The sequence below is a fragment of the Bolinopsis microptera genome, chromosome 6, assembly GCF_026151205.1.
Source record: "Bolinopsis microptera isolate Bmic1 chromosome 6, MBARI_Bmic_1.0, whole genome shotgun sequence".
Lineage (NCBI taxonomy): Eukaryota > Metazoa > Ctenophora > Tentaculata > Lobata > Bolinopsidae > Bolinopsis > Bolinopsis microptera.
Window position 1 is genome coordinate 7,980,911 of NC_087077.1, and position 20,792 is coordinate 8,001,702.

At 38.1% G+C, this 20,792-nt stretch overlaps 2 protein-coding genes across 2 annotated transcripts in view; both read right to left on the bottom strand.

Moving 5' to 3' along the window:
- Positions 1-20,792, bottom strand: part of LOC134816909 (transmembrane 9 superfamily member 2-like) — a 129,731-nt gene that overhangs the window by 83,393 nt on the left and 25,546 nt on the right. The window lies entirely within an intron of this gene.
- Positions 1,827-19,082, bottom strand: LOC134817176 (uncharacterized). Its single transcript, XM_063826313.1, has 5 exons — positions 18,945-19,082; positions 16,328-16,518; positions 12,043-12,140; positions 9,914-10,033; positions 1,827-7,498 (listed from the first exon to the last, which is right to left on the bottom strand). Exons 1-5 carry the CDS (start codon positions 19,036-19,038, stop codon positions 7,393-7,395), a joined length of 609 nt encoding a protein of 202 aa, XP_063682383.1. The 5' UTR covers positions 19,039-19,082; the 3' UTR covers positions 1,827-7,392.

The following is a 20,792-nucleotide window of genomic DNA, read 5'->3' on the forward strand; positions in this document are numbered from 1 at the left end:
CACGCACATCAGCAGACAGGTATAAAGCAGATGTGTTGCTAATGTTCTGCCACACTGAAAGAGAAGTGACGTCACTAAGCTGTTCGTGTGCGTCACCACGAGCCAGCTACACGGCTCACAGATCACCATGACTGAGCACATTCTTTAACTCGGTACTCGCTTTCTTCCGCCAATGACACGCCTAACGGCTAACACACCGGATAAACGGGCAATTGTTACCTAACACACACACACATGCGCAGTGAGCGAGAGCCAGTAACGGAGTCCTATCGTCATTAGATATCAGCTCACGTCAGTGATTAGGCTAATTAGGCTAATTAGAGTTAATTACGTTGATTAGTGTGAGTGGTGAATGAGAGATATTGAGATAATGAACACCCAGGCATTCTCTTTCAAGCGGGCTGACTGTCGTCACAGTGCTTATAGTTATTAGACAGAGAAAGGCTTAGTTGGGATAGTTTTATAAACTTTCGACTAGACGTGTATTGAGAGAAGGGAGATGAAACAATGAGGAAGTCTAGATATGTAGTGTTGTTAATATGTGAGAGTTGCTGTTCTTGATTAGGGGGGGGGGGGGGGGGGGGGGGGGCAAGTGGATATTTGTAGATATTTGTAGATTAATGTAGAATGGATAATCCACGAAAAAAGTGGATGACATTCTACAAACTTATACATTTATCTCCAAAAATCCAGTAGAATTTCTGGGCACATATTTGAGATTACATTTTTTGTAGATAAATGTAGATATTTGTAGATTATTGTCAATGGATAATTCACGAAAATTCTACAAATTCTACAAATTTATACATTTATCTCCAAAAATTCAGTAGAATTTCTGGGCACATATTTGAGATATACATTTTTTGTAGATAAATGTAGATATTTGTAGATTATTGTAATGGATAATTTACGAAAAAAGTGGATGACATTATCCAAATATCTACAAATATCCACTTGCCCCCCCCCCCCCCCCCCCCTGATTATAGCAAGATGAGATCTACAGTTACATAGTTTGTGTATATGGTCCAAGATCTATCTAATTCAAAATGTAGGAAAAGTATCTGCTGAGTGCTGAAGATATGTCTGAAAGTATGCACCGTATCTGCGGAAACACGGCTGATAATTTGTACGGTATCTGCTGAAACACGGCTGAAAATATGCACGGTATATGCTGAAATACGTCTGAAAGTATACACGGTATCTGCTGAAACACGGCTGAAAATATGCACGGTATCTGCTGAAATACGTCTGAAAGTATACACGGTATCTGCTGAAATACGTCTGAAAATATGCACGGCATCTGCCGAAATACGTCAGAAAATATGCACGGTATCTGCTGAAAATATGCACGGCATCTGCTGAAATACGGCTGATATGATGGGTATTTAAACATGACGCTGGTCTCACTCTCTTTGGACGCGTGTAAAACAAAGCATTTATTTAAACTTTCCCAGACATTGATCGTAGTGCAAATTTGTTGCTACCTGTTCGCACTTATAATGCGAGCTATTTTAAGATAATATATGGGAACAATTAGGTGTAGTGTGTATGTAATAGTTGCACTGGTGAACACTGTGTGTATATGTATACTCCCCGTTAAGTGATATTATTGTATATTTGGTGGGTATTTTAGGATAACAAACATTAATTTCATGGAAGTTACTCACATCCAGACAATAGTGTATAATTTAGATTGTTGTTGAAATTGATTTAATCTGGTAGATTTCGAAATGTCATTATTTATAATTATCTTGCATATTTTGGGATCATGTTTGATCAAACATATTTTAAACTTTTAAATGTTAAACAAATGAAACACAAAAAAATTTGGTGGGTTTTAACGTTTAAACAAACAAACAATTTCACGCAACTTCAAAAATTTATCAAAGATTCTCATCATTTCTAATCTCGAGATTATTAAGACCGGTTGGTGGTTGGGCACACAATTTACGGCACTTGGCCATATTCCAGATTATTTTATAGGTCTTGTTTTTATAAAGGTCTGGTTACAGTACGGGTATTCTTTAATCAAAATCATGGGATCCTCGTGGTCGGTGGACTTTATTCATCAACTTGTGCGAAATACAACTTTGAGTAAGAATTCGCTAATGAACTCGCTATATTTAGAATCAAATATTAGCATTGGTCGGCAACGGCCATACGAATTGATGAACCTTTGGGGTCTACCGCTACAGTATGCAACTTTATTCTTCATCAATCATTAGTCTGAAAAATAAGATCAGAGGAATGAATGATAATCATTGCAAGATAGGGAATACTTTTAAAGACCCATAACGATCGCTAACTGATCAAAGGCCGTTCAAGGTCATTTTAGGTGCAGCTCTCGATATCTTAAGTTGGAATTACGTTATGATCAAAGGATATCTTAGGACACAGGTACATTGATATCTCGACTAGCAATTAGGACATGATCAAAGGAGCAGAAGCTATTAAAATCTACTGACAACAGTCCTGGTACACGTGTGTCACGAAAGTGAGATATCAGTGTATTATTAAGTGTAATTATGAAGAATATAATCCATGTTGTTATCAGGGAGTGTGCATACTTTGAATTATTGCGGGGAGTGGAGAGCATACATGATCGCTTTAATGAGAGAATACATAACCATTATGTCATGGTATTGCATGGTACCTAACTGTGCCCGTTGCACAAGTATCTCCACAGCAGTAGACCTCGGCTAGACTTGACAACTTCTAGAACAATCTTTTTCTTCGCCAATACGCAACGTATACCTTTGTCTCGAGGATAAGACGGATGTACATTAACGTAAACCGTGGCCTAACAAACCAGGGCCTAGGAAACAGCCGTACTGTAGAATTGTGGGGATAAGAAATTTTACCAATTTCTTGGAATTATATATACGCGTCTGTGTGGTGGCCGTGTGTGTACGTTTCACCAACCAACCGGTCTTAATATATCTCAGAGTGTCGATTGAAAGTTAACTTTTATTCACTTGGAGACGTTGATATCATGAAAAAGAGAACCGTTTCTGTTACGAGACATTGGTGACCGGGACGATTCAGACAGCTCTTTCTGTGTACCCTCTCGAACATTCTACACCAATTAGCTGATGAAAAGGTAGACAAAAACTAGATATAATATAGTTTGTACGCTGTCATTTAGGGGTTACAAAGAGTGTCTGATCGGGTCCCGTGGTTCAACGCTCTTTCATTAACAAACTTTTTGGTGGAAATATTTTGCATGACAATCTCTATCATATATGTACACTCTTGTATCAATTATTAATTAACTATTGGGCGGCAGGTAACGGCACAGAAATTGGCTATGATGTTATGAGAAATTCTTTGATCTGTAAGGTCAGAATTCAGAGCTGCATAACATTTCTGCTGTCTTGAAAGCTTCCCAAGTTTGTAGGAGTTGAAGCCACGTTAAGGTCGTGACCTAATGCAAAAGTCATACCATAAATCCATCTGGCACTGAAGAAAAATGCCAATCGTGTTTTAAATTGCAGTGAGCTTGTTCTCACAAAGCCTTTCTGTGCCGTTTTCAGACTGCCCCCATAAATAACTTAAGCTGATTAAAAAATTAAAATTAATTACGAACCTACCCGGAGCCTAAAAGCAGTGCGATTAGAATTTTCGTGAAAACATTCCTAACGATGGTGAGGGTGAGTGAAAGATGAAGGTGATGATAATGTGCAAATAATGTGCAAATAATATGCAAATCATATGCAAAAAATATGCAAATATGTATGTTGATATGTTGATAATATGTTTCTTGGTCCAGACGTAAAATGTCGTAAAGTTTCAACCATGTGCGAGTAAAGGGATGGTCGCCTATGTTCAATCAAATGAAACTGGTACCATTAAAGTGTGTCTTTGTGACAGTGATTTGTGTGGTGAACAAAGTGATTGTTTATGGTATTCTGAAGCATTCCTGTTGATTCATATAATTCTGACAATTTAAAATTAACATATCATTCTAGCAACAACATTCGTTAAATCTGGACTAATAATTGGTAGCGAATTGATTTGATGACTCGGAGTCATCCATCCCAAATATTAAGATCAAATTCCATGGGTTAAAGGCACCAATTGTTCATTCTGAGGGATTCAAACATTGAGGAATTTCAAATATATCACTATAACAATGTTATAGCTAAACCGTATAGCACATATCCATGACTATAATATAATTTTCTAGTTTTATAAGAAGATCCACATATTACATTAATTAAGCGTGTCTTCTTCTACAAATTCTTTTATATAATATTAACGTAAAGAGAAACATTCCAGAAATCTAAAAATACCCTGTTTTAGAAAGATACTACAGGTATCAGAACGAGGAATTAGAAGTTTAAATAGGGCATTCTTAAGATTCCCGCAGTCAATTTGTCCTCCAGAAGTATCATTTTCAAACGCTAACATAGAGTACAAAATAATATCAATCTTAACTAACCTATTTTAATCCTACTGAGACAAGGGTCAAACTTGTGACCTATCATAATTTTGCCTATCATTATTGAAATAAAATGTGCGCGACATTTTGAAAATTAAACACATAAACTAATTTGCTAAAATAGTCCTAGCTTGCTAAACACACATTTTGGAGTCATCACAAAGTCTAACACTACTAACTACCAACTATGTTACCTCTATAATCTATATTTGCTACTTTTTCAAAGTTGAATGAGTCAAATAATTTGAATAATTCAATTTATTAATTGCATATATTGTTAATATTGCATTTAATATGCCAAATTAACGGAAAAAGGCATACTTGATTCTCCTCGGCAACCAGTCTTGAAATGCGATATCGGGTTACCATTACGTTGGCCAATCAAAGAACATTTCTAATATAATCTAATTCCATGAAAATTAGAGTAGAGTATTATTATATTATTATATAATCATAATTAAGGTTCAATATCAATAGTAACATCAGGATCAGGATGATCAAAAAATACGTTGAACACGACAAACGATTTCAAGTACACTAATATATATTAATTAAATATTATATAGATAATTAAAATTTTTAGTATTAAGCATATTATAATATTCGATAAAGATTTGTATCCTAGATAAAGAAGAAAATTTGCCCTAGAAAGATAAGATGACTATTCCTGTGACTTTACAGGTTTCTTAGCGGTGTTATAGAATTAGTTTTCCAAACGAGCCCAGAAAAATTACTGAGCTGACTGAACACGATAAATTTCCCAAATTTACTGCCAGCTATATTTTAGAATCTACGGAGACAAATATCCGCGGATACTTAATTACTCCGCGAAATATTTGTTGGCAAAGTCTGTCAATTGACTGGGATCGGAGGTGCAATCAGGAAATTAATGTTTTGGCGCTGCAGTGCCAAAGCCTTGAATGTTTGATGTGTAGAAAAACAGCCAGAAAGGCCTAGCCGAATTCAAACACATTCCATGCCCAAGAGTAAATACAGCAATTAGAGCAATTACCAACAGTAATTAGAGCAATTACCATAAAACCTCTTACCAATTTCTGACATGCACTTAAAAAGCGCAGGTTTCATTTACCTTCATTTCTCACAACCTATAACACAAAACATTTTATGTGTAAGCCTTGTGGGAAAGAAAATCGTACGTGTGTGTGTGTGTAGCACAGTGTTAACTCACGTCAGTCGTCAGCTGAGCTGCGAGCTGGGCTACACGCACACCACGCGCGTGTAGTTTATTATACATGCACACATTCATAACACCGCACTGTTTCCTGCGAGCCACAACAACAGCTAAACAATTACTATAAACGTTGACTTGTCAATAAGTTTAATAATACTGATCCGTCACCGCTGAGTCGAGAGAGAGAGGTCGGGAGTCTGGTATCCGGGTGTCTGGCATTTGGGTAGGAGAGAGAGAGAGAGAGGAGGGGGGAGAGAGGGAGGGAGGAGAGAGAGGGGCATTTTAACAGACATGTAGAAGGAGATGGGACATTTTTAGACGAGGATTAGCTTGTAGCTAATAGAACGAGCGTAGGAGTGAGGAATTAGGAATTTGATCACGTGCATGTCAGATGGAGGGATGTCAAGGAATTTATTGGGGCCAGTTTAGTATGGTAATAAGTCAGATTTGAATAATGCATGTGCTAACAAGACGGGAATTCTTTATCAGGATTCTTAGAATTGAGAATACCAAGAAGCGGAATAGGCGAGACTAAATATGTAAAAGAGGCTTTACACGGAGAGCGTGCCATTATCAATTGTGATAGTCGTGGATATAAAGCCTGATTATACAGAAACTCGAGACACCCCGTTGCCAGGTAACCAGGCTACCAGGCTACCATCTAACTCTCGACCAGTGCACAGCCAGCACAAACGCGTGTGTCGGCACTGCATACTACACTTACATACAAATAAACTTAACACTGTTTGTACACAGCTCTAAACTCTAGCGACTAACATATCCTCTCCTGACGCCGAGGAGGACAGTGAGTGTGTATGAACAACATTTTAAAGCTCAGTTTCACCGAATTTTAACAGAGAGGGTCTTCCTGAATATTTACTTCATATCATAATCTGATAGATACTAATTATTTAAAGAAAAAGAAAAGTAGCACAGGCCTGTGCTGGTTTGAGCAGATTAGCGCTATGTATCAAGATAATTGGAGGCGTGCGTACCAGGTGGTATTTGCGGTACAGTCAACATGACAACTAAACATCATGTGGTAAATTGTTGTAGCGCTAATCTGCTCAACATCTCCAAAAACCAGGTACTAGCCAAGGTATCATATCAAGACAATGTTTCTCAAGATGTTATCTCAGGATATCATCCATGTAGATAAGATCTTGATAGCTAGAACGCTGGTCCTGGAGATGATGTTAACTACACCGATGTACGTATACATAGATTGCTAATTACAGGGTCTAACAGCAGAGTCGAAGTGCACGGAAGAACACCGGAAGTGCCCACTGTGAGAGGAAAGCTCACAACCGGGTCCTTTTGCCGACATATCCCGCCAATTTGGCTGAACATCGAGCTCTGCCGCCGCCCCATCACCAGTAATTACTGCTAACTGCTAAGTCTACAAATAAATCAAGGTTATCAACTCCAAATCTGGGGGCCTGAAAAATTGGGTTTGGTGGGCCGAGTTCAAATAGCAGCGAGGGGTCACGATGCTTTTTGATCGATTTTGAAGATTTGGAACTGATAATGGTTGCAAACACGTTTTAATCAGATTTTATGTGAGATTTAAAATTCTACTCTCGCCTCAATATCGTCGTCCTTTTTAACAAATCATCCATTACAATTATATCGATTACATTTTTTCCCGAAAACACTTGGCACATCATATAAATTTTAAGTGTGTGAATTATACCTGGGTGTATTTTCAGTCCTAGTCACTAGATTCGAGTTCTAACATTTCCATAAAGAAAGTGGCTTCTTAGTAAGAGTCCATGGTATCTTGTCTACTGATGATCCCGTTGTAGAGATATGTCCAGTGGATCAAAACTTTCAACCTGTCCAGTTTTTCCCCTTCCAGTTGGGTGCTGAAAAATTAAGTGACGTTAGCAATTTTTTACGAAATTACGTGTTGTAAATTGTTGTAAATTTTAATACCTGATAGTTAGCAGTTAAATAATAGAGCGGTAAACCGACTACACCCAATCACCGCGTGGCATCCTGTACCACTCTCAATTTTAACAATTCTCTCTACTTTTTCTGATATTGATACATGATACATCGCTTTACGCTTCATTTACCCACTTATCGAGTTGTTAATTGATTTAGTGGTTGAGGTGGAATTGTAGCAAATAGAGAGGCTCTAGTGAGTAGCTGTTAAAACGATTATCTTTAAGGGCGGGTAGGTTTGGATAATGAGTTTGTAAGAGTTATAAACTATTTTAACCGCACGTAATATCTCATGGAACATTCTCTTTGTTTGATCTAATGGATATGAATATGAAAAAGTTGTGCCAGCGTTTAGTCTATAGATTAGATCCCACATCCAGAAAGTTTTATATTTCCTCCCAGATGCGTTTTTTTCTAAATTCTGTGGCCCGCTCGCTTCGCTCGCAAGTCGACGTGTCCAATCCAGCTGCGCAGCGAGCGAAGCGAGCAAGCTGTGGCAGGGGTCTGGGGGCGCAGCCCCCCGGAAATTTTTTGCGAAATAGGGTGTTTTAGACGGCATTTGGCATTAAAGAAATTTGTAGGACAGCAATAAACTGGGATTGAAAAGAATCAAGTACTCACGTAAATTTGATAACTTCACAACAGCAATCTGCATTCTCCAATCAGAATATTTCACGTTCCAAAACTGACAGGATGTTCCTCTTTGATTTTTATACAATCGAAATATTTTCTTCAAAAATTTCCTCAATTAATTTGTCTTCATTCCAAAAAAATATTTCGAAATTTAGGAGTAACTTCTCAAAAATTTCCTCTTTTTCTCCCGTTTTTCCTCCCAAAAATAAAATTTCCTCCCAGGCTGCCTTGCAAGATGGCGTGTTTCTGGATGTGGGGATTAGATAGATCTAAATATAAAACTCTAATGAACTTTTATGATGATGATGCAGATGATGCCTCGATAAAAGATAGACTGTAGCGCAAGCCCGGTGATGTCTCACAAAATTTAAATTAGGATGAATACTTGACATATATTTCGATATTTAACCATCATCATACATGGCTTGGTAGACCCTAACTTTGAGTAATTTCGATACAAATTACTCAGAATTAAACGGGATTTAGACTAAAATGTCGCGATACGAAAAGATTATCTCTTGCATTTGTCCATAACGTCTGGACTGTAACTTCTTTTTATGCTCAACTAATGCTATTTGCCTTGTCAGTCAATCATGGGATTTACTGGCCAGGATGAAGCTGGAAATTCGAGATGTAAAGAGAGTTCATGACAATTTCAGGGCAGATTAAACTGGCATCCTGACGGTAACTCAGCGTGGTCTCAGGAGTAATTTGTAATAAAGATAGCCTGACTGACGCAGGGTAGCTAGTCTTATCAATACCATTATGAAATACACTAAATTTGGCAGGGATGTTAGGGACGCCACTGCTCTTGGTTACTCGAGTTATTCAGTGACCTTCCGGAGCCACTTCCAGACACTTGTAATATAAATAGTAGGTCTGCAGATAGGAGATCATATCTTGAAGATGCAAATGTCAACAAACAGGAAATTACCGCTGAGATAATTACAGTTTAAACATGGTCATGGGTTCAACATCATTGTTTTGCTACACTGAAAGTGATATCTGATCAATTTGGACCCACCTCTTTTTCTAGTCTAAATAAACTGCAAGTGTTGAACGAAACCGTGCAACAAATTTATATGGATTGCATTATTGCACAAGGGTTTTCCCTATTCCTTTTTAAAGCCATAATAACATTTAGACTATTCAGTCCCAGTTCACCAGTCACATATTCAACCTCGCTAATTTCGTTATCGAGTGTCACACGTGGCTCTAGACCTCCAGCAATGTCCCAAAGTTAGGGAAGTTAATAAAAACAATTGCACACACATCTGGTCCCAACATTGGGCCGGGGGAGAGTATAATACTAATTAGTGAGCGCAAGACTTGTTCAATGAGGGACGCTCCATTGGTGGTAGACATGTTGAGAACTGAATAAAAACAGGATTAACGCTGGAGCTACGGGACGAATGCTCAGTGTAGAACAATAGAAACCTAATCACGATCAAGATGAATACCGGACATAATAAAATAGAACAGACTGAAATAAGAAAACTGGTGTCTCAGTGTGAGACGCTTTCCAGTTGAGAAGAGACACTGACTTAAAACGGATTTATTGAGATTTCCAGGTGAAATGAATCGCAACTATCGGAGACATTACTTTACGTGACCTGACTGGATGAGTGATAAAGATATTGGTAGTTTAGCACAATTAAAAGATATATACGTAAAAGTTAAAGCAAGATAAGTTTTCTCACCTGTGTTGCATACAGGGTATGCTGTTATTGGAGCTATAGTGTCGGTTAGTTTCGTCGCAGCAGCTTTCTTCTTCGTCCGTCAAAGAGGAGCGTTTGCTGTGATTCAAGTGCTGAACTGTCCTGTGGGGAAGATGAAGATTAATTACTACAAACTATTTAAAGCTTAAACCAGGGTTAAAACAAGGATATATTTAAGGATATATTCGTAATTACTAAATATAGTAATATGTGGATAATAATTACTATACGAACCGTGGGAATGAGAATAAACCGAGTCCTGCACATTTCCCCAAGTAAGACTAAGATAACTGTACTTTAAGAATTGGGTAACTTATGACATTTGAGCTTTACAAAGTTTACGCGTTCCATAAGTTGAGTACAAACTAGACCCTAGCTAGACAGTGGACAGTATGTGATGTGGCAGTACAAACATTCATTTGATATCATCATTCTGTACGTGTGTTCTACTGTAAAAGGACGAGAAATGGAGCACAGATGTTAATACATAGACACAGAGTTTTTGATACCTGCGACCTAAATAAATTTGTCACCATGACAACAAATTAAGTTTGGTAGAAGCGCCATGTTCATTGTTCAGGGTCGAGCTCAGGCTTATGTTCTACTGAGATTTGATATCATCTTCCAGCTTTACTGAGCTGTAATATGTTACTGTGTAACGAGAAATGGAGCACACATGTCAATATAGACACAGAGTTTTTGATACGTGCGGCACAAAGTTTGTCACCATGGCGACAAATTGTTTGGTAGAGGCCTCTTAAGGGATGTCCTATGATACCATGTGATTTAAATAGTACGGTGAAAGGCACGAGATATGATTCTGTGACGTCAATTTGGACAGGAAGTTGGAAAGAAGAGAATTAGTGAGGTGTCGAACAAAGAGACAAAGAGTCAAGGGAGAGGGTTTCAGTTTCTTAAGTGAAATTATGGGACGGATATTTTGTGGCCGGTAGAATTTTGGCAGGTAGAAGAGGGGATCTATTTTAGTCGACTTTACCGTTTGGAGCATACGGACATAAGAGAACAGCGATACATGATATATTTCAGCCGCTACATATTCAAAAAGGCTTCAGTTTACAAAACGGACTAACTCTTCCGTCTGTATCCATAACTGTAGAACTTCTGTCTCACAAGTTATCACATACAGATACAGCAACTAAATAGATAAGGATTCAATTTGGTTCCTCTAAAAAGTTACTTTGGTCTTTCGCTTTTCAACAATTCTATCTTCAAACGTATTCTCCTTTGTGTGACAGCTCTAATTACCGCAACTGACAAATTACTCCTGACCAACGATGACAAGCTGATCAGTAACTTCCGTTTTGTTAAACAGAATGTGTCAAAAACGTGCCCATCCGTAAAACAAGATCCCACATTTAGTTAATACTACACACATATATATCAGCTCAGTGTTGAACAGTGATTTTAATCAAAGAGAGCTATTTATAATTGGCGGAAGAATATAGATAACTTGCCCGATGAAAGATGGCGGGGTTGTTGAAAGATGGAAACAAAGCCACAAATTTAGTTTTAAACATCATGGTAATTATCAGCAACAGTTAAATTGAATGCTATCTTTAATCTTTAATCCTTCCGACACATTTCCCGGAGTATATCGGTTAAATGTAGGGGTTGTGCCGCGCTGGCCTCTGTCGCCCAGTGCCGGGGGTAAGTACAGATAGCTCATAGTTTGAGAACGCTTACAATGTGTTCGGCCTCCACATGTTATAGAATGGTATGTGCATTGTGGGCTTCTATCAACGGATAGTAGTTTTACCAAATTATAAATTTTATTTAAGACAAAAGAAAATCAATTAGCTGAGACACCGGCTAGTATGGTCAGTAAATGACGTACAAAAGGAGTAATGTTTGATGCTAAGGCAAGGCGTAGTAATTAGATTGTACACCTTGCTTTGTAAAAATGTATTGCAGTTGCATTTCGTGTCGAGCAACTAGCAGACGCTCGTATGTGCATTAAAAACCACATACTCGCTCGGATAAAGAGAGAGCATGGCAGTAAAATCACATATATATAATTGTCGCAATTTTTATTTTGCTAGCAATTCTAAGAATCCAAATATCTTACAATTCCAGGAAAGCCAACCACTTACTTGTTTCTAGTTGAGTATCGTCGGAGGTGAGTAATCCAATCATTAGTGTCTTTAGCATTATCCGCCTTCAGAATTATCTGAACCCTTAAGTTGCAATTCTGAAAGATTAACGCGTGTCAGGTTTATTATAATATAGGACACTTACGCAAATGTTTAACCTCCGTCTCTCTCTCTCTCTCTCTGAGCAAATCTCTCTCTGAGCAACTCTCTGAAATTGCTGAAATCTCGCTCATACTACTGGTGGATAGGCTGCTTGATCGTGGGCGACTATCGTCACTGACCATTCATTGACGTTGTTCGAGCCTTTATTCATGGTTTGAAGTTCTAGCATATAAAGCAGGTGAATGATAGTGAGATGCCGACAATGATTATATACTACTTTTTGTATAGACCCCGTAACAATTATGTTGTGATGAAAAACTTTATATCACAATGGAGTATTATTATTTTCAGTTGAAACTTATCAAGAACACTAACTTATCACGAACACTAAATTTCTCATTTCTCACGGAACCACTGCGAGAGTCCAGTGTGCGTCATCATTATAACTCATAACAATAGACAATTTGAGTAACATAATCGTCTGGAACAGACTCCCGCACCTAGGTGACCGTCACATGTGGTCAAAATCAGTGGTCCGTGAAATCAATAGCAAGTTCAAATGGCTCCCAGATAAACATCTGGTCAACTCGACTTGATATCTAATTTTTAGATGAGGCATATAAGCCAGCTCAGTAGAACTTACAGGTTTGAAGTGGTAATGGTACTTCCTATTCGAGGAATCTCTTAATTACCGTTAACATATTTAAGTCGTGACTCATGGATCTATGGTTAAGACTTAAGATATATAAGACACACATATGTACAGTGCGGCAGGGGCCGGGGGCACGCTTGGGCTTGCCCCACTTCAGACCTTATGTCAGTAAAGTGTAACAGTGATAGGGAGATACCATAATGGGTTCATTCTGAAATTAGTTCCATAATCATGGGTGAAATGGGACGCCCGACCGTTTGACCAACCACACAGCTGTAAATAATACACGTGACCATTTTAGAGGAGCAGTGACCAGTCGAGCGTGACCGCTTATAGCTAATAGCTATATATGATAATCAGTTGTAATAGCGGCGGCGAATGTACGCTAATCGTCCACATTTACAGGTCGTTTTAAAATTCAACAACGAGTACCGAATGTTGAGAATAATGAGCGGGGGGGGGGGGGGCGGGGGTGGGGTACACTACACCCCCCCCCCCCCCCCCCCCCCCCTTCGCGAGCAGTCGTCTTTTAAACATTCATCCCCATTTCGACTGTCATCCGGACTCGTTTTTTAAAAGAGCTGACACCGTGTTAAGGGCACACACAGACATGTATAATTAGAATTAGGTTGAAGAAGAGGAGAGCTAGGAGTCAGAACGGTGTCTGAAGACCGGATAGAGAAGTGTGAATGGCGGCGTGTACCACTGTACCGTGCCTCATCAACTGATGTGACATGTAACAGTACCGTAACTTGGACTAATTAGAGAGACTCATGTTGGACGCCACAGGACTTGGATTATAACAGGGGGTATAACAATCGCTATTACTTCTTGGGGACCTTTGAATAGTATAAAACTTCTTCATGAGGAAAATAAAGGACGCTTAAATAAAGAAATTCTTTCTCCTACACACTTACCATTCACGTTTATATCAATGGTGCAAAGTTCTTATCACCACAATAACATAATAGAGTCCACATAAGCTCTATAATTTATAAATATAATATATAATATACGATATAAAACCAGTAAGAGGTAACTTGTCAACAACAAGCTCTATTATAATTTACTAAGTTGTCACGTGTTTCTGTCTCTCTGTAACAAGGACAATATATTGACAGTGTATTGAGTTTCTTGTGATGAAATATGGGATAACAGCTGTTCCCAGAGTTAGACACACAGTAGGACCTAGGAGAGAAGCTCTGAGTTGAGCGCTGTTAGGTGAATGATCTGCCAACAACCGATGATAATATATAACTTATATTGTTATCTTTAACGGGAGAGAGAGTTGCAACGTGATGATAGGTTAACCTATGGTAAGTTGAACTGGCAAGTTTGAGCTATCTATAAAACGGTGAATTTACATTGTTTTATGAATAGCTATTCTGAACTATGTGCACCTTTCTACTATACCGGTAATAAGTTGAGAAAAGACAATGACTGCCACTTGCACGGTATTGTTTACCTGGTCTTACTCTAGAGTCTCTCTTGTGCTCTAGGTGAGAATTTCACAAACAATGATCTCACAATAATCACATAAAGTCTAGAAAGTTGAATTAACACCTTCATCTCTCTCCGGGCAGAGAGTTTAACAAGTTTATTATAACTTATTTTGTAGTTGGTCTGTGAGTGTGTGGGATATAATTTAAGTTACATACCACATTACGGCGGTCTACAGACCCTGTCCAGACACACTTCACAACGACCTCACATGTCAGTCCGAATAGTTCTGGACTTTAATTCGTTTTACTAAGGAACGGGGACGTTTTAACGTCATGTTGTTCTATGTTTTCTTCTTCGCAGCAGGCCAGGAGAGCTCTTCAATGTGAGGTGTATGCTGTGTTCTGAAGTTATCTCTCTCGGACAAGGGTTTAAATTTTACGAAACAAGAAGCACCACGATGCTGGTCTAACTCGGGAGACGCCTTACGCCCTTAAATTATCCGGCTGAGTTCCGGTCTTTTAATAATCTAAACCAGGTACAGCATTAGGCAGTAAGTTTCCAGTTTATAATTAGAACTCAAGATCTCATCCGGACAATGAACTATAGTCTGCGAACATTGGTTTAGTAACTAAAATACGACCCAGAGTCATATACAAGAGAATGTGTAATTACTAATTACATAACATGGGACTGTGATTCACTGCCATGATCAAATTGAAAAGTGGTGGTATGTATTTTCTTTACCAAGTCAGGCAGTCTTTACTTTTTAACTGCCAAAGTGAGGTGAGATGACTTAGACTGATCTTCACGCAGCTTTTTCTCAGTTTATATTCTTAACATTATATTCGATTATTTCCAAGCAAAAGCTAATTGACTGTATTACTTTCGGCACACAACCCTCACGAAAATCACCCTTATAATTATTCTATGTGTACACGCTCAACTTATGCCCTGGTAATAATTAGCATGATCGTTCGCCATAGAAGAGGTTTCGCATTTATTTTTGAGAACAATACACAAAACCATATAATTATAATCATGAGATGGTAGGACAAATTACAATTATGAGCATAAAGAGGAAGGCATAACGTTTACTAGAAACAAGATCACGTGACTGCTCACGTGATAGGTCACGAGCCGCACAATGGCTTTGTGGTAGGATCCAGGTTAAATGCGGATATTGTTTGAGGCTGCTCGGCCAATCGTACGGGCTATTTTGGGTCACGAGCTGTGGAATGAACCTATGAGGATGCAGCACACAGTGGCTGAGTAGCCTGGCAAATTAAAAACAAGTGATAATTAAGATGATAATGTATATTGCAGAGACCAGGTCGCGCTATTTACCGTTGCATATAATGTAAATCTGGGGTAATTACCGCCGATAGACCACATGAAAACTCGTAAAGTTACAAGCCTCAACTTGCCCAGCGTTCTCCCCAGCACGATCATTAGGCTTTCTCCGGGGGGATATAAATCTAATTTTTAGAAATCACGCGACCTGGAGGTCGCTGAAAGGTGCTAAGTTGAACTGTGTGGCTGAGGACGTGGTCACGTTTCAAAGCTACTATTATCCTGAACACAAAACACAGCAGAGTATTGAATTGGAAATTTTAAATGGGTGCTGACCACAAAAGACGAAACAATTACATATTCAGCGAAAGCTCTAGAAAATATGCTAATATAGAAATTAGAATATTGCTAAATATTGTACCGATGCAAAAGCTTATATCTTGCGGCCTTCAATTCTGCCTATAAGAGCCAAGCCTCAATACTCATAAGATCGTTACATTAGTGTAACAGGTCTAGGTCCCATTGGGCCCATTGGCGGTCACAACTTAAGTCACTTAGCAAGCCATTGTTCAGTAATATAACTATCGAAACCGTGAATTGACAGAGCCGCCCTTGCTTGTCCCGGAGTTCGGAGAATAACGAAACCGAACAATGATTGCAAACTGCAAGGGTACACAATTCCTCATATAATGTAACTGCATTACGTAATTCAATAATAGCGGAGAGGAGAAAATGTCCTCCAAAAGAAACATAATGGGAACGAATGTAACGAAATTAATGAGGGGGAGTAGTACTCACAGGTTTGATACAGATGCTGTTTGCCAAGTAGTGAACAACGTCGTAGTCGTTGAGCAGCAGGAATCCTCTGATCTGGTTTTCGTGTTTGTTGGCCCACCAAACGAGATAGGTCAGGGCCGGGGAACTGTACAGACAGGTAAAAACTCTCTTCCATTTCTGTTTCTTGTGCGGTCTGTTCAACCACAAATAACCTGCAAAATGTTGCGTGTGAACGATACTTCCGAAAATTTTGATTATTTGAACTTTGCTTATGGACATGTTACGGGGGAGTGACATGTGAGCGGCAGTTTTCAAGATGAAATACTTGCTCCACGACTCCTGTCAAGCAGCAGACAAGCATGTTTAAATTCTGACCGACTCGTTTAATAACGTCTCACATTACCGGGAATAGAAGCTCTAAGTTTTAATTAAATATTAAAAACTACTAGCTATCCACTGGTTACTGCGACTGGTTAATATTTAACAGAGCCTGTGCCCTATTCTCAGTATAATAGCTTGTTTCCGAGAATCACACCACAATCTGAGTACAGGCTTAAGAACTCATTGTCCATTCGACAAGGAAGCCACATAGCATTACATTGAAAGTGAGGTGAGTAGTATTGGTATAGGTAATAAAACCAAGTACAGCACATGAGTCTGTTCGTATAATTCTGGTGAGGGAAGAACACAGGCATCACAGGATGATTCCCATGTTCCGGAATAAGTTTATGACGTCCAGGGACCGGAAACTTTAACTGCACCAATTAAAGAACACTTAATATCTTAATTTTCAAATATACATAGTTCAAGTGCTTAGGTCCTTTATTGTTTGTCATTTTTATCAATGACTTGCCTGATTGTATTAATGGTATATCAAAACTGTTTGCAGATGATCTTAAAGTTATTATGGATGCCAATGACACTGAAAGCACTTTCAATATGTTAGAAAGCTTGCAAAACTGGCAAAATGTGTGGCTGTTAAAGTTTAATCCTAGCAAATGCAAAATAATGCATGTTCCATTTAATGAAAATCCCCTTCAAGAATATGTATTTAGTGGTGTTACACTTGAATGTATTGAAGCAGAGAAAGATCTTGGAGTTTTAACTTCTTCAGATTTGAAATGGTCGAAACATATTAAAAGTTGTATTAGTAAAGCAAACAGTATGATTGCATGGGTTACAAGGAATCTCATTATAAGAGAAATTAATGTTATGAGAAATGTTTATAAAACTATAATTAGACCCCACTTGGAGTATTGTGCTCAGTTGTGGTCTCCACCTGCCTGCCATGGGAATTGGGCTACTATCATTGAACTGGAAAATGTCCAGAGAAGGTTCACACGCCTTATTGATGATATTGGAACACTTCCTTACAGTGAAAGGTTGGATGCCTTACAGATTACAACACTCGCAGAGAGACGGGTTAGAGGAGATTTGATTGAAGCCTACAAAATTGTAAATGGATTGGTTGAGTATGGAAAAGATATTTTCAATTTAAGTAGATCGGGAGATAAAATTGTTAGCACTAAATCTAACAATATTGATAGAAATATTAAAACCTTGTCTAATAATTTTCTATCAGAGCGTGTTATCAGCTTTTGGAATAAATTGCCATCTTTTGTTAGAAATTCAGTGTCTGTTATTGATTTTAAAATTAATCTAGAAGAATTTAAAAAGACTAATAATTTAGTAGACACAGGCAACTTTTGGGAAGTGTCAAATATAGTTTTAGCAAAAATAGAGGGTGTAAATTATATCGAAAAGAAGAAGCAACAAGTCCAATATTTATATAAAAATCCTCGTGTTGCCAAGAGAAAGGGAATTAATATCTCATGAATTTGTTTTTATTTATTTATTTTTAAATTAACGGTTTTTAACTTTTTAAACTTTTTTATATGTAAATAAATTATGACAATTATGTTAGTTATAGAATTTGTTTGTTTTTTTAATGACGAAGGCTGTGAAATGTTCACAGTTCTGATAATGAGGAAATCAGAAAGAATGTTTAAAACTAGTGATGATGTTTATGTCATTATTCTTAATCTAATCTAATCTAATCTAAGTGCGATAGCATGGAAATGGGAGTTGGGACTGTGCATAGATTATAGAAAAGTAATGAGGGTCACAATATCATGAGGGTCACAAAATCATGTCATGAGGTCATATCATTGAACGTTATAAGTTGGGGGGATGAAACAACAGTATTTCAAGGTAACAGGGTTGCTGAGGAGTAAACTGCGGAGAGCATATGGTTTGATGGGTGATAACAGGAGTTAATGCCAGTACTGGTTTTAGAACTGCAGATTGAGGAACAGCCTTTTCTAAATTCTCCAGTTTAAGTTCATGGCACACATCGACAATTAGCGATAAAAATATAAAATATGGAACCCGTGAAGAGCTGATTCAGATTTCAAAAACATTTTTGTTTAAGTAAGATAAGCAAAGTTTATGGTACGTCGTGAAGATACATGTTTCGAGACATCATCAGGTCAAACTGAACATTGAACGTCATTGGGTTTTTTTTTAAATCCCTTTAGCAACGATCAACCAGTCAGTCGTCAAGACCCACATTCAACAGGACGGTGCGGATTGATATTAATAAGATAAATGTTGGTTTGTAAGCTGGAAATGTATTTACCAGCAAAAAGTTTGGAGCTACTTTCCCCATAAGACTGGACCTCATTGCTATAGGTCCGGACTTCGTATCTTCTTTTACTATTTCGATTAAACATAACTAAGGTTGGCAATGAGAACTATCATGAGCAAAGGTTACAAGACGTCGTGAACGGAGAATGGACTTGTGGACAAATTTACCGAAAATAGCATCAAAGGCGAATCGCTTGCGGAGTAAATTTGCAGTATCGAGTAAGAAAGAAGCTGTCGCCAACATAATGCGCGGCGCGATCGGCTTTGATATACCAAATAAAAAACTAAAATACCACCGATGAGACACGACTTTTTATGTATTTTTTTGATTATTACAACTATCTAATATAATTCTAATACGTAATACCCGTACAATATTTGTTTGAAATATTAACAGATCGATTTTCGGTTAAATTTTAACGGGTGATACTCGTAAAAGATATGTTTCAAATATTGGGATATTTGTTAACGGGTGATACTCGCAAAATATCTGTTCCATATACAGGACCGTCGACGAGTCCAACAAATATCTTGTAGGTTTACAATCTACCAGGACTCCTGGTAGGTTGTAAACCTACAAGATATTTGTTAAGGCGCACGTTATATCTCCGCCAAAAGCATCTCCAATTTGATACGTACGAAATATGTTTATAGCTTCCTTGATTGTGCACTAAGTTGGCATTCTCTAACCAAAATTGAACGGGGAATCGTTTAAACATTAAAATCATTTTCGAGGAACCTCGACAAAATCTTCTCACGCTATTATTGATTATGCTTTTTATGTAGAAATACGTCAGTAGCGTTTTTGAGCTTGTACGTCTCTTTCAAAAGTATTCCAAGTGATTTGTATAAATGCATATATTAACTCTGAATACATTGCAAAATAATTTATCTCGATTCATGAAGTTTGAAAGAAGTTACAGCAATGCGCGCAATTTGGGGAGTGTGCTTTTGGCGGAAATATAAACTGCGCCTATTTGTTAATTCAAATATCAGGACCGTCGCGACGAGTCCAATTCCAAACTCGGCGCGCATCCTGGTAGATTATAAACCTACAAGTAAAATTTTAAACCCAGAAACCCATACTGGATGGGGCTTAACTTTGAAAGTAAAAGAGTTGGAGACTTTCGGTTTTTTGTAACATGTTCCTTTTTTAAAAGTAACGTTACCACCCCAAGAGGAAAATTTAAAACAACGTATTTGTTGAGTTATCTCAAAATCTCCCGAAAAGTCCCATTTCGGGCCGATCAAAAGTTTGCAACTTTAACTTTGCGGATTCGACTTTGACCATTGTTAATGATTTGGCCCGGTGCGCGCTACTTCGTAGCTCGTGCCATTGTCATACGTCGTATGACCCGCCGCGCACGAAGTGCGCGGCTCCCCCTGTAGCGTCGGCTCCCCCGGTTCCAATTAGATTAAGACCTCTTCATGGAAACACAGTATTCCAGTATATTTATTTCTAGTTCCTGGCATCCAATAATTTAATTTGATTCCCCTTGATGGTTCCAATTAGATTAAGACCTCTTCAGGGAAACACAGTATTCCAGTATATTTATTTCTAGTTCCTGGCATCCAATAATTTAATTTTATTCCCCTTGATGGTTCCAATTAGATTAAGACCTCTTCATGGAAACACAGTATTCCAGTATATTTATTTCTAGTTCCTGGCATCCAATAATTTAATTTTATTCCTCTTGATGGTTCCAATTAGATTAAGACCTCTTCAGGGAAACACAGTATTCCAGTATATTTATTTCTAGTTCCTGGCATCCAATAATTTAATTTTATTCCCCTTGATGGTTCCAATTAGATTAAGACCTCTTCAGGGAAACACAGTATT

Coding starts and splice junctions, on each gene's coding strand:
- LOC134817176 (XM_063826313.1), bottom strand. CDS start 19,038: ATGTTTAATCGAAATAGTAAAAGAAGATACGAAGTCCGGACCTATAGC. Junction 16,519..18,944: donor TAGCTCCAAACTTTTTGCTG/GTAAATACATTT, acceptor AACATTTTGCAG/GTTATTTGTGGTTGAACAGA. Junction 10,034..12,042: donor CGATACTCAACTAGAAACAA/GTAAGTGGTTGG, acceptor TCTTCCCCACAG/GACAGTTCAGCACTTGAATC.